This window comes from Callorhinchus milii, unplaced genomic scaffold, assembly GCF_018977255.1.
Source record: "Callorhinchus milii isolate IMCB2004 unplaced genomic scaffold, IMCB_Cmil_1.0 Scaffold25, whole genome shotgun sequence".
NCBI lineage: Eukaryota > Metazoa > Chordata > Chondrichthyes > Chimaeriformes > Callorhinchidae > Callorhinchus > Callorhinchus milii.
This window is the reverse complement of record NW_024704766.1, coordinates 942,045-955,624: the sequence shown is the minus strand read 5'-3', so window position 1 is coordinate 955,624 and position 13,580 is coordinate 942,045. Positions and strand designations below refer to the sequence as shown.

General features: G+C 50.0%; 1 protein-coding gene across 1 annotated transcript in view; it reads left to right on the top strand.

Moving 5' to 3' along the window:
• robo3 (roundabout, axon guidance receptor, homolog 3 (Drosophila)) overlaps positions 1–13,580 on the top strand; it is an 87,322-nt gene that overhangs the window by 53,453 nt on the left and 20,289 nt on the right. Inside the window, 5 exon segments of the mRNA XM_042343889.1 lie at positions 2,287–2,411; positions 3,705–3,873; positions 7,258–7,463; positions 11,577–11,658; positions 12,991–13,159. Coding sequence (XP_042199823.1) covers positions 2,287–2,411; positions 3,705–3,873; positions 7,258–7,463; positions 11,577–11,658; positions 12,991–13,159 — 751 coding nt within the window.

Here is a 13,580-nt window from a genome sequence, read left to right as displayed (position 1 = left end):
CCCACTTTTCCTCGGTCAGGCATATCAGAGATTGAAACGTCCTTGTGTCTGGCTGAATAGCCCCTCCCGTTCTAGCCCTCGCCTCCCCAATCAGAGTATGAAACGCAACAGTTACCCCAATGCACACTCAGGGCTCCCCCCCCCCCACACCCGAACCAAGCCTTGGCTCTCGCCAACCTGCGCCTAATACTCTCCAGAATTAGGTAAGCAGGAGGCGTCCCTCCCTCCAGAGAGAGAGAGAACGAGAGCTCATTCCGTTCCAACAATCTATCTCTGGGATTTCCACGTGTAGGTGGGACGCAGGGAATTCTTGGTTTGGTTTGGAGACTCTTAAGTAACGGGGGTGGGTTTCAGAGCCCCGGCTGACCAAAGGCAAACACAACTGGGTGAAATGATTGATGTTTGCGGGACCTTGCTGTGTGCAAAATACAGGAACAGTCGCCACACTTGACCTTATTTACCTGCGGGGTGGGGGGGTTTGAAGCGTCTCGTTGAAACGATGAGAGACCGTGCAAGGATTATTATTATTATTATTATGGTATAAAGGCGAAAAATATAAGGTCCAAAGCAAAGTTCAGAGCAAGATAGGCCGAGAGCGAGTGGGTCGCTGATGACACTAAGGGAACAATCCTCTCAGTTAATCATATCAGGGAGATTGTGGCACCTCCCCCCCCCCCCCCCCCCTCCACCAAACCCCCTCGTGTTCTGATACTTGTTTTGCCTCATAAATAATTTCACTAAACTCTGAGTGACCCACATTCCCATTGTTGTTGTCTGTTACCGTCGTGGCCAAAAGAACAGTGTAACTGGCAGCCGTGCGCTGAGAGAGAAGCCTCTGACCTCCCAACACCTTGATTGGGGAGTGGAACAATTCCTTTTGTCTGGAGCCTACCCCCCCCAGTCGTTATCTACCCCCCGCCCCCCTCCCTCCCCACCTCTTCCCCCATATGGTGTACCCCTAACCGCTCCCCTTCTCTCTTGCTGTCTTGGCCTGTATGGATGTCCCTCTCTCTCTCTCTCTCTCTCTCTCCGTCTTTCTCTCTCTTTCATTATGTGTCTCCCTCATTCTTTCAATTTTCCCCGTCCTGTTCATCTATTTCTGTCTCTCTGTCTTTCGGTGTCTTTGTGTCCATCTGTTTCTCTCAGTCTTTCTTGTGCTCTATTTTCTCTTTCTCTCTTTCCGTCCCCCTCTCTATGTACGTCACTCTCTCTCTCTTGCTCTCTTTCTCTCTCTGTGTGTCTGTCACTCTCTCTCTCTCTCTGTATGTCACTCTCTCTCTATCTGCCTTTCTCTGAATCTCCATTTCCCGTCTATTAATTTCCCTCTCTTTCCGTCTCTCTCTCTCTCTCTCTCTCTCTCATTCTCTCTCTCTCTATCCATTTCACTCTGTTCTCTGTCTTCACTTTCAGCCCAAAGTGGAGTCCTGTAGTGAGACTCCATTAGCCATCTCGAGCCACTCTGTCATTTTGAATGAATTCGTAAGAAAAACCCAGTCAGTGCTTAAAGGCGCAGGCAACTCCCCAATCAGAGACACCGACACACAAAGCTTTTAAACTTGATCATTCCGACCGAAACAATCTCATCAGGCAGAAAGCCAGCGGGGAGATAACTTATCAAGCAAATGGGGTCTGTGCGTGTGTTCCATTCCTGCTCTTACCTCTTCACTGCTAGTCCTGATCGATCTGTGTGTGACCTGTCAACGAGTTAGTCTCACAAAGACTGCACATTAACCTGCTATTCCCATTAGATTCCTCTATACCCTCCTATCTCAATCTCCATCTCTCTCTCTCTCTCTCTCGGAGAGGACCTTATACAGGCAAAGGAGATTCCAAATGGGCTTGAGAGCGTAAAACCTAGAAAACATCCTTTCAGATGCGCTGAGGCAGCAAAGCGAGAGGGCATGGGTTCAGGGGTGATAAAGGCAATTTCAGGACAGGCAATTAATGACTTAATGGAAAGAGGATAACAAAAAAAACAGGTGGTTGAGGCCAGGACGCTGGGATTCGTTTAATAACAGCTTGATTCTGTGACGGGAGCATGTTTTTCTGGACTTAAAAGACACTCTTCACTGTGAATCGAACCCGGGTCTTCTCGCTTGTGAGGCGAGCGCACTAACCACTATCCTACAGGACTCCACAATGATGATATTTAACCTTTCGGGTGTGTTAAACGAGCAGATTGGTGGGGATGGGGGTGTAGGAGGACGGGAGTGGGGGGCGGGGAGGGGGGAGCCTGTATCCTGTAGTGTCTCCGTGAAGTAACTCTCACTCTCTCTCGCTCTCCAGTGCCGCCACAGATCGTGGTGAGACCCCGAGACCAGATCATCGCTCAGGGTCGCTCGGTCACCTTTGTGTGTGAGACAAAGGGAAACCCTCCACCAGCGGTCTTTTGGCAGAAGGAGGGAAGCCAGGTGAGAGGCAGGGGGTCACCATGTCTTTTGTGTTATAATAACTTTCACCCAGTCAGTGGGCAGTCAGAAAAGGCAGAGAAACATCTATATAGTCCAGCCACAAACTCCCATCACTTGCTCTAGGCCAGGGTGGTCCAACTGGTGGCTCGCGGACCGCATCAGGCCCCCCACTCCTTCCATTTCATCTGGCCCATCCACTCCTTCCATAACCCGTAAATGTTATGTTACGTTTCTGGAAGGAAAACACAAAAATATTGCTTATGGGGCCCACAGCCTCAAACAGGGCATCCAGCCCTCAGCAGCCAAATGGTTGGTCCTCTCTGCTTTAGGCTGACACGTCACTGCACGGACACCTCCCTCTGAATGGGGAGACTTTGAGGGTCTTTGCGTGAGGTTTTGATGTTTGTTATTCTGAGGCTGACTTCTGTAAGGGGTTTGGGGGGAGGGAATCGAAGTGGGGGGGGGGCGGGGAGAGATGGGGGGATTTCAAGGAATCACTGGACTGGATCAGGGTGTGAGCGAACAAGCTGAGGATTGAAATCGAGACTCTCTCTGGGGAGTGTGGACGGTTACTGAAGTGATGAGACTGCGTTTCTCAGGGAAGACAGTCTCCTGTGTATAACTTCCATCTGCAGAACGAGTGTGTTAGTGTGTAAAACTAGCCGGCCCGTGTAAAGCACCTTGTTGCTATTAGCAGGGCCGCTGCCAGGGACTGCAGTCCAGGACCCTTTCCCCATTGTCCTCTTCCCTTAATTGGCTTGGCGTTTTGACCTACCCTCTCGCCTTTGCTTAATTCCTCCCCCGGGGAGGGACCCCTGCCGTTGGCTGATGCGGAGCAATTGGGAAAACATTAATCTCTTTACTGTAATAATTTAACGCCTTAAAGTACTCGAAATACTTTAATCGTAATAATGTGGTCGCTCAGTCAATCCACGGCTGTAGGCGGGACACTGCCGCGCGCAGTTGGCTGCCGCGTTTCACCCACGAAAAAGATACGTGGTCGCTCCGCTTTACGGTATATTCTCTGAAGCGTTTTGGACTGTGTCTCGAAGACAAGTTGAGGCGCTGGTAATCACTCTCTAGCGAGACGAAATGTGCCTCTGTATCAGTTTGGAGGAGCGCGGGAAGCGGGGTTTAGATGTTGAGAACCGGGTTGTGAAGCTGTTGGTGCTGAGGAGAATGAGTGTGCGGGTCAGACACATCGCATTGGACACTATACGTTGAGGCCGTGCCAGCGAGACCTGGGATAAGTGTAACGAAGGATCTTTGCCTCTCTCTCTCTCTCTCCTGCAGACCCTGCTCTTTCCCAGCCAGCCCCAGCCCTCGGGACGTTTCTCTGTCTCCCCGAAGGGAGAGCTGGCGATCACGGGCGTCCAGTCGGGGGATTCGGGATATTACATGTGTCAGGCAATCAGCGTGGCTGGCAGCATCCTGGCCAAAGTGCTCCTGGAGGTGGAAGACGGTGAGTCTCGATGTAGTGCTGTGTGGGGGGTGGGGGGGGGGGTGCGAGGGGTACCGTGCGCTGTTGGGGAACACCATCCTTCGGATGAATCACGAAACCGAGCTACGTGGCGGAACCTGCTCAAGGGGCTGAATGGCCTCCTGTTCCTATCTCCAGCACCCCATTTCCCCGTGAGGTGCCAGTGGCGTTCTGACTTCCGCCGTGTGTCAAAGCCGACGGGCAGAGAGATGCACGAAAGAATCTCTTGAGCAAAATCAGCTCCTCGTATGGTTTGTTTTTTTCCCCCCCACCCCACCCCCCACCCTGTTTCCTGCTGGCCGCAGCTGGAAAATCCAATTGCATTTGAGCTCTCCTGTGCCATTTTCCCTCGTAATTGATGGCAGTAATTTGTCTCTGTGAGGGAAGCTCGTGGCCGGGCCTGAGTTTGCTTTGAGCTGGCACCCAGTGGCTGTTCCTCTCCGAGCTATTGATCGTTTTGAAGCCCTGCCAACGACGCTGTTACTTCTGCGCTGTGGCTCCGGGAGATCGCTCCCCGTCACAGGTCTCGTGCCGTGATCAATCCTCCGAGCTCCCGTTGCAATGTCACCCCGCTGCCACTTCATTTAAGTGGTCGTTCTTCATTCGCGCTGGAGCCCGGGCGGCGGGAGTTTGGCAGCACATCATCACAGCCAGTCCATAGTGTTGTCTCCACAATTCTACAGGAACAGAAGGAGACCCCCTCGAGCCTGTTCAGCAGCTCGATCAGATCGTGGCTGGTCTGCACCTCAACTCCAATCATTTCATCAAATTGGAGGACTGTTGTGTTCAAGGTTAAGAAGTTGTGGAACTCTCAGGTCCATGTGATAATGATAATAATAATAATAATCCTCGCATTTGAGACAGCGCCTCATCACGTCGTCGAGACGTCTCAAAGCGCTTCACGGGATCGATTGTAAAGTGAATCGACTGTGTTTTGCGGGCGAATTGCGCACAGCAGCGTCCCCCCATGAACAGTCGCGGATTGAAGTGACCGTATTTTTTTCTTAGAGGGATTAATGCTCCCGGAAAGCGATCGGCCAATCAACTAACAAACGGGTTCCTAATTACTTACTGCTCAATAAAATATGCACAACACTCATTCTCAGTGGGGATAATAGCCTTCTCGTCCTCCTGACGTGAAAGCTGCTGCATCGAACACAAGGAGAGTTACTTTTAATTGCTCTAAGGCACTTTGAGGAAGTCTGGCGTAAAAGGCACAGTTTCAAAGGCGAGCGATGTGATTAGAGAGGATACTTTGAAGAATTCCAGTGAAAAAGAGAGGATTTTTGCTGCGATTCCCACTGAGGTCCTCCTCTCCTGCTGGCCTCAAGTCAGAGACAGAATATCAATAACTGCTCAAAGTGCCGCGGGGTTTCTGGAGAGGGATTAGCGGAAAAAAGGCCCACGTTCTCTCTGAAAAGCTAACGGCCTCTCGAGCCTGAGCAGTCGGTGGCTTGTGGGAGAGAATTCACAGCCGATCAATGGAAATTGATTGTATGGCGTTACTCAGTGACACTGTGGGAAATGAGATGGAGTAATTGTCAGATTGATCTGAGGCCAGCGAGATTGCAAAGGACTAGGTATTAAACTGCAGCGTGCTCCAGAAATAACAAGATTAACTTGGCCCTTAATGGTCAGCGGTAACTGTTCCCACTACATGTCAGCGTGTCTGACAGATGGGCCTTTGGAAATATAAATGATTGCTTATTATTGGACAAGGGTGAACTTTAATTGCTAGGTGTTGGCAAGAAAGGGTGTGTTCAAGAGGCACAGAGACAGATGACAGAGCAAACACTGGGCTCAGACACTCGGTATTACCACAGATCAAAATGAAACCCACATGATGTGTAACCAAACCACCACGTGCCTTACCACATTGAGACAAACTTCATTGCCAAAGGTTTTCAGAGTTACAGTGAGCCCTGGACTCCAGCCGGAGCGAAACGTTAGGCCAGTTTCCTTCCAATGCAGCTCAAAGATCTGACGTGGGATTTGAACCCACAACCATCTGACCCTGAGGGATGAGGTGTTCAAAAATGATGATGTTGACAACGTCAACAACAACAACTTGGACTTACACAGCGTCCCTCACACAGGGCAGCGTCCCAGAGCGCTTGACCATGGCAGAGAACAACACCGAGCCAGGGGAGGGGGAAGTGACCGTAGGCACGGTCAAAGTGGAAGTTCTTCAGGCGTGACCTGAAGATGGGGAAGGAAGAGGAAAGGCGGAGGGATAGAGGAAGAGTGTTCCAGAGTCTGGGGATGTCATGGCTGAAAGTGCAGCCACCGATGGTGGAACGGAGGGCACGGGGGACATGCAGGAGGCCGGAGCCAGTTGAGCGGAGGATGTAGTGGATCGTGGGTTGGGACGTGAGGTCGGAAAGGTAGGGAGGGAGGTGCCAGGGCATGAAGGGATTTGAAGGCATCGGTTCAGGCTGTGAAAATACATCTCGTAACTCCGAAGCACTGGAGTAAAATTAACTTCTAAACGAAGCATCGCACGCAAAGGCTCACTGGCTTTGACATTCAGACCTTTCCCCAAGCTTATTAATTAAAATTGAAAAGAAACGCAACATATTTAAATAAAACAGAGAAGATTTTTTTCCCCTAATTAACATTCGTGTAAAGCCCTTGAAAAGCACTTGTAAGATTAGTGGCTTATTAAAACGCCCTTGTCTAAAAGTAAGTGCGGTTGGCATCAGTCTAATTAAAGAGATTTGCTGACACATTTAGTGCCTGCAGAAAAAGAGTCATATATTATTGAGCAATCAATTAATGTTTCCTCATTAATTGGCTTTTTAATCACGGTGTGAGGTCAAACTGCATTGCCTTCTGAAATGGAATGTGTCTGAGAGCCCTTGGCTGTCTGCAGCCAGCTATGAAGGTGCCAAACCCGCTCTAAGATTAGTGTAAAGACTGTTCGAACGCCACAGATACAGCTGGAATCAGTCCGTCTCGACTGCCTGAAAGTGCCGAGGGACCCTGCTGTGCGCAATTGGCTGCCGCGTTTTGCCCTTAAAGTACACAGTCAATCCACTTTGCAGTATCTGGGACATCCTCCTGAACGGGAAAGGCGCGATACAAGTGTCGTCTCGTATATTCTGTGAAGCGCCTTGAGACGTCTCGCAGACGTGATCAGGCTCTGTATGGAATGCAAGGATTCTTAATTCTCTTTTCGAGGTGATGCCGTGATAACTTTAACGTCCGACTGAACGGGCGCACAGCGGGACCTCGGTCTAACGTCTCATCCGAAGGGCGGGTGCAGATCTCCGTGTGACACGGTGCAGCCCATCACAGCGCTGTGGTTCCAGCTTAATAAATCGCCAATGGTGGACGTGCCTCACTTGACCCTCTCTGTTCCTCCAGTCTCCTCTGATCGGATCCCACCCATCATCCGCCAGGGACCGGCCAACCAGACACTCGCCGTTGACTCCATGGCTCAGCTCCAGTGTCACGTGACAGGGAACCCCCTCCCCAGCGTGCACTGGCTGAAGGACGGACAGAGAATCCTGGGCAACGACCCTCGCATCAGCATGTTGAACAACGGGACCCTCCAGATCACCAACACACAGGTAGGAGCAGGCCATTCCTCACGTCACATCCTGGGTGAGTTCAGAAGATTTCCTTGTCTTCCGTAGAGTCATGAGAGGGTGGACTAACTTGCCAGGAGCAAACGTTGGCACATAGTCAATTGAGAGCATTTCAAAGGGAATTAGACAGGCAAAGGGGTTAGGATAGACAGCTCTCCTGGAGGATTATAGGAACAGGAGAGGCCATTCAGCCATTCTGTTAGATCATGGCTGATCTGTACCTCAACTCCAATTACCCGCCTTTGCCCCATATCCCTTGATACTCTGATCTGACAAACATCTGTCCACCCCAGTCGTGAAAACACTGACACTGATGCAATGGCCTTCTGTTATGCTTTACATTTCTATGGTTCTGTGGAGAATATCACAGACAGTGATGTTACGTAAATCGCATTAATATCGTGTAAATTGTTGGTGTGTCGCAGTCTGTCCCTTCCTGTTTCACCGCACTCTCTCCAACTGTCAGTGAACACTGGACACAAGAAATGAAAGAATCAACACTGGAGGGACGCGAGAAGATGGGATCAGTGAGTGCTGAGAGAGAGGGACTTGCTCTGTCAAAGGCATGACAGTCTACCTCTCCTCTCACCCTTTGGGATACAGCCCTCCTGTCAAAGGCTCTTTATAAAACACCTGCACAAAGAGTTTAATCTTGAGAATGTGTCAGCGCAGGGCAATACATTGCTGTCTCAGTCTCAGAGCTCTGCTCCTGCTGTCAGCTCCTAATGTTGGCTGATTTGGGACCAGCTCCTTCAGGTTCTGCTTCTCTCCCTCGTAACCTCATCTTGTCTAACCCCCGACGTCCCTTGTTACACTTGTGCTGTACCATATACACGTGGGAAGCAGCAAACCTACTTTATGCTAAAGTCTGACGGGGACGTCACAGCTAATGGGAGGCTTTGGATTCTGCACAAACTCTGGCTCATCTCGCTGGTAACCTAACAAATCACCCAGCAAAGCCAGGGGGAGCCAGCGAGAGGCACCGGGGAGTGGGCTGGTCTGCGGATGGAACCGTCACAGTTACACTGTGTGAGCGTAAATCACACTGCTCCCCAGATCAGCTCTGTCGGGGCAAAATTCATGAATATAATAATCATCATAATAATAATAATCGTTGCATTAGATACAGTGCCTTATCACGTCTTCAAGACGTCTCAAAACGCTTCACAGGATACACTGTAAACTGTAAAGTTAGTTGATTGTATATTATATAATAACACACCATGTGTTACTCAGAGTATAACGCTCCTATAGGTATTACATAATCCCGCAACCATGTACTGGATATAATGCCCTTGTACATATCATACATTACATGCATGTTATTAGCTATTACACATCTGCTCATGTTCCTGTCACAGAGTGGAACCCATCTCTACACAGAGGAAAATGCCTGGATAAGAGCACCATTAGAATTGGACGTGTATGCACAGTACATTTCACATCACAGGATCAGAGAAAAAGACGATGCTGTATTGCGCAGGTTTCAAAATCATTTCGTTGCTGAAATGGAGACCTGTAGTTTAGTGATTAGTGCTCTTGCCTCACAAGTGAGAGGACTCGGGTTCGATTCCCGGGCAGGGCAAAACCTTAGACAAGTTTCCTGATTCCACACACATTCCTCTGCTTACCCAGCAGTAAGGGGGAACCCGGTTGTTAGTCGATTGAGGTTTCCAGTGGTAATAAACCCTTCAAAAAAAAATTACAGTAATTTGATCACTCAATCCACGACTGCTTGTGGGACAATCGCTGCTGTGCGCAATTGGCTGCCGCGTTTCACCCACAAAATAGACAGTTCCATTCACTTTACAGGATATTCTGTGAAGCGATAAGGCGGTATATCAAACGTCAAGGAATATTATTATTATTATTATTATTATTATGTGCGGGGATGAGACTCAGTGTGTGTGTGTGTTTCCAGCGCTTTGTGTATCGAGGCATTGTGGCACTCGCTAGCCTTCTCTCGATCACATCATGTTCACCCGGAGAGGTAAAACAGGGGCCACTCATGCATTAGTCATAAAAGCTTGTGGTCACGCAGAACATTTATTTAAAAATTGATGCTGAAGTCTGTTGGGAGTGAAATATTTAACGTTTTTGTGCTTTCATTGTCCCCGAGTCAGAAGGTTAATGCATCTCCCCTGTCCCTGTGTGGGTAATAGCATCATTTTAGTGCTAGTGTGGCTGTTTGCCCAGACAAAATTAGAGCTGCCACGCAGTTTCTGAGACGACTGTGAATTAATGGTCCTCTGGGAGGCAGCCTCATCAGATCCGAGTGATTCAGGGCTACTGGGATCAGCCATGTGACCCAGCACAGAGCGAGAGAGAGATAGAAAGAGAGAGCGAGAGACAATCTGCTATCTCAGCGCGTACAGAATGGGAGCTATACAGTGGCTGGAGGTGAGGAGTGCTGGCAGCTCTCTTGTTCTCTCGCTCTCTCTCACATGCACACGCACGCACACACGTACACACACACAGCCGGTGTGTAACAGGGAGGTCAGCCCGTCTGATCCTGTCCACGTACGTCAAAGCCAACCACACCAGAGGGCAATCATAGGAACAGACACCAGGAAGTATTTCTTAAATACGCAGTCAATCCACGTGACAGTATATGTTCCGTGAAATGCTTTATGACGTCTCAATAATAACAACAACAACATTTGTTACATTGGTATAGTGCCTTTCACTTTGGGAGGACGTCCCACCTACACATGGAAATTCCAGAGATAGACTGTTGGAATGGAATGCGCTCTCTCTCTCTCTCTCTCTCTCTCTCTCTCTCTCCCTGGAGGGATGCATCCTTTTTACCTAATTCCGGAGTGTATTAGGCACAGGTTGGCAGGAGCCAAGGCTTGGTGGGGGGGGAACCCAGAGTGTGCGTTGGGGGTAACTGCTGGAGTCTAACCAGCTAAAACCGCATAGCTTGCCATTGATATCACTGTCTGGTAAGCTTTCCCGCTGCTTCTCCAGCAAGGACCACCCTACCCATTAGGGCTTTGGCTTGTAGGCTTAACAGGAGTTGAGTGGGATGGTGAGAGACGGGTGGAGGACATGAAGCAGGCTGCTATTCACTGAGCGGAGAGAGCGGCTGGGTCACGATAGAGTTAGGTAGACAGAGATAGAGTGGATAGGAGTGAAGTGAGAGCCGTGGAGGGATTTACCTTGTTTGTATGATAAAACAGCAAATCTTCATGAAATGGAAATAAGATGAGAGATTGGGTTGTGTTTTTTCTCCTGTGTTGACTCGGGGACCTCAGCCGGCAGCCTGCCTTTCTGAATCAATCACCTTTAAAGCTCAATATAATTTACATCTTTAGAAGATGATTTAATCTGATTTGCTGGGAGTGAGTTTCCATACGAGCTTTGACCTTCTCCTGCGGTGTCCTTGTTCTGTAACGGAGAAGGATGTGAGGGATGTTTCCAAACAGCAGCGGTCTGCTTGCGATGACAATAATAATCCTTGCATTTGATATAGCGCCACATCGTTGAGACGCCTCAGAATGCTTCACAGAATATACTGTAAAGTGGAGTGACTGTACATTTTACGGGCGAAACGCTACAGCCGATTACGCACAGCAGTGTCCCACAAACAGTCGTGGATTGAGTGACCTATTATTTTTTACTGTTTATGTGATGCTGCTCTAGGCAATTGGCTGCTGCGTTCACCTATAAAACACAGTCGCCACACTTTACAGCAAGTTCCTTTGAAGCGCTTTGAGATGTTCTCCCGACGTGAAAGGCGCCATGTCAAATGTGAGGGTTATCGTCGTTGGTCAGGCTTGCACACCTCAGGGCTGGCAAAACCGAAGCATCCTGTAGCCCGTAACACATTGAAGAGAAGACGTGAGAACGTAGGAGTTGCAAGACGAAAATAGACCCGGATCGCTCCAGTTCACGTTGTACCATCCCTAGCAGTCGCTTGCGACAATAATGCAGATGTTGATAGCAATTAATTCTGTATGGATTGGTCTACAGCGCGGTGGGAAGCTTCGGGAACCCAAGATCAAACGCAAACTGGTTCTTCCAACCCGTAATGCGCTTACTGTATGTCAGGTCTCGAATTACTCATACACCTGTGTTCCTTTTGGTTGCCAGGTTTCCGATACCGGGATTTACGTCTGCGTTGCCACGGGGTCAAGTGGAGAGACAACCTGGAGCGGGTACCTGGAGGTGCAAGGTGAGCGCCGCTGGTATATCCGACAGTGATTTATGTCGGTGTTTTGGGGGGGTTTCTATTCTTGGCCAAATGTTGCTCCGCGATCAAGACTGGCTGTGCGTAAATATCCCGGGTTTACCCTCAATCACTCCCCAACCCACTACCCGTTGCCTTCGCTCGACTGGCTCCGGCCTCCTGCTTGTCCCACCGCTCCACCATCGGCAGCCGCGCAACACCCTGAAACTCTGGAACACTCTCCCTCTATCCCTCCGCCTCGCCCCCTCCTTCGCTATCTTCAGGTTGCGCCTGAAGACCTTCCCCTTGGGGACCGTGCCTACGGTCACCTCCCCCCGGCTCGGCTTCGTGCTCCGCTGCTGTGAAGCGCTCTGGGACGCTGCCATGACTGAGGGGGCGCTGTGTAAGTGCAAGTTGTTGTCTGAATTAGCGTGGACTAAGTGAGGTTTCCACATCAGGCAGCGATGCTTGAATTAAGAACCAGCCCCAAATCAATGGCCCCCTCCCCTCTCTCCAGTGCTGATGAACTTGTTGTGGATTTCCACATCTCCTGTTGGTATTTCTCGTCCTCACAAGGTGCCCGACTGTCCCCGGGTGAGGACACTTCCCCAGCGCCGGACGGGCTGATAAATCACCGAACTCTCCTCACAATGGCTATTAAATGAAGCCACCCTAGCCTGGGATGGCGGGCTCCACTCCTCGTCAGTGTCAGGATATGACCCGGAATGGGAATGGGGTCATTGGAGTGACATGAGCTAAATGAGCATCGTTGAGCGGGCAGCGCTTTGGTGGAGATCAATGGTTCCCATGGAAACAAATTAATAGGGTGAGGATGAGCTAATCCCACCGTAATCCTGGACCTTTTAAGACTTGTTCGGAATCAGAAACTTCCTCAATGTTTAGAGACGTGGTGAGATAGTGGGGAAAATTGGGGGACTTGTTTTTGGTGGAGAAACAAGGTTTATGGAGAGGAGAGCTTTCTAAAATTACGACTGGTTTGGACGTGACAAAGGAAGAGAGAGAGAGAGAGAGCGCGAGAGAGAGACTGATTCCGCAGATCAGCAGGTCAGTCTGGACCAAAAGGCCATCAATTCTGGTTTGACACCAGAAGGAAACGGAGGGAAGGCTGCAGTGTATCTTTTACACGCGACCTTTCCCTTGTCAGAATGTGCAGTGTTTCGGCATAAACGGCTGTAGAAGTTGCGTCTACAATGGAATAAATCAATGGAGGAAAATAAGGCTGATGGATCCAGGGGAGAGGTCACCCACAGGATGCACAGTCACTACACTCAGACGCTAGATCAATGATTATTATTATGATGTTATTCCCCCTCACAGAAAACGGCAGCCCCACCCGGATCCTGTCATCAGAGCCAGACCTCCTCCCGGGACCTCCATCCAAACCGGTGGTGTTGGACGTGACACGGAACAGCGTAACCCTGACGTGGGAGCAGAGTCAGCACCAGGGAGGCTCCGAGGTCACTTCCTACATCATCGAGGCCTTCAGGTAGGAGACGAGAAGAATACTGGTGGATTCCTGTAGCTCAGTGGTGAGACCACTCGCCTCGCCAGCGAGGGGACCTGGTTTTGATTCCTGGCCGGGCGAAACCTTAGGCAAATTTCCTCACTCCACACATCTCGTGTTTACCAAGCAGTGAGTTGGTCAGTCGATTGACGGATCGTTTTTCCCTGGATAATAATCCCTTCAAGCACATTTCTGGAGGGTAATTACTTGCTTACTGCGAGGTAAGCAGAGGCCTGTGTGTGGAGTAAGGAGACTGGCCTCAGGATTTTGCCCTGCCCGGGAATCGGACCCGGGTCCTCTCTCTTGCGAGGCGAGGGCTCTAACCACTGAGCTACAGGGAACTCCGTGTCATTGAGAACATCCGTGACGCTTTCAGCAGAGGAAAAACCATCTCGGTGTGGTT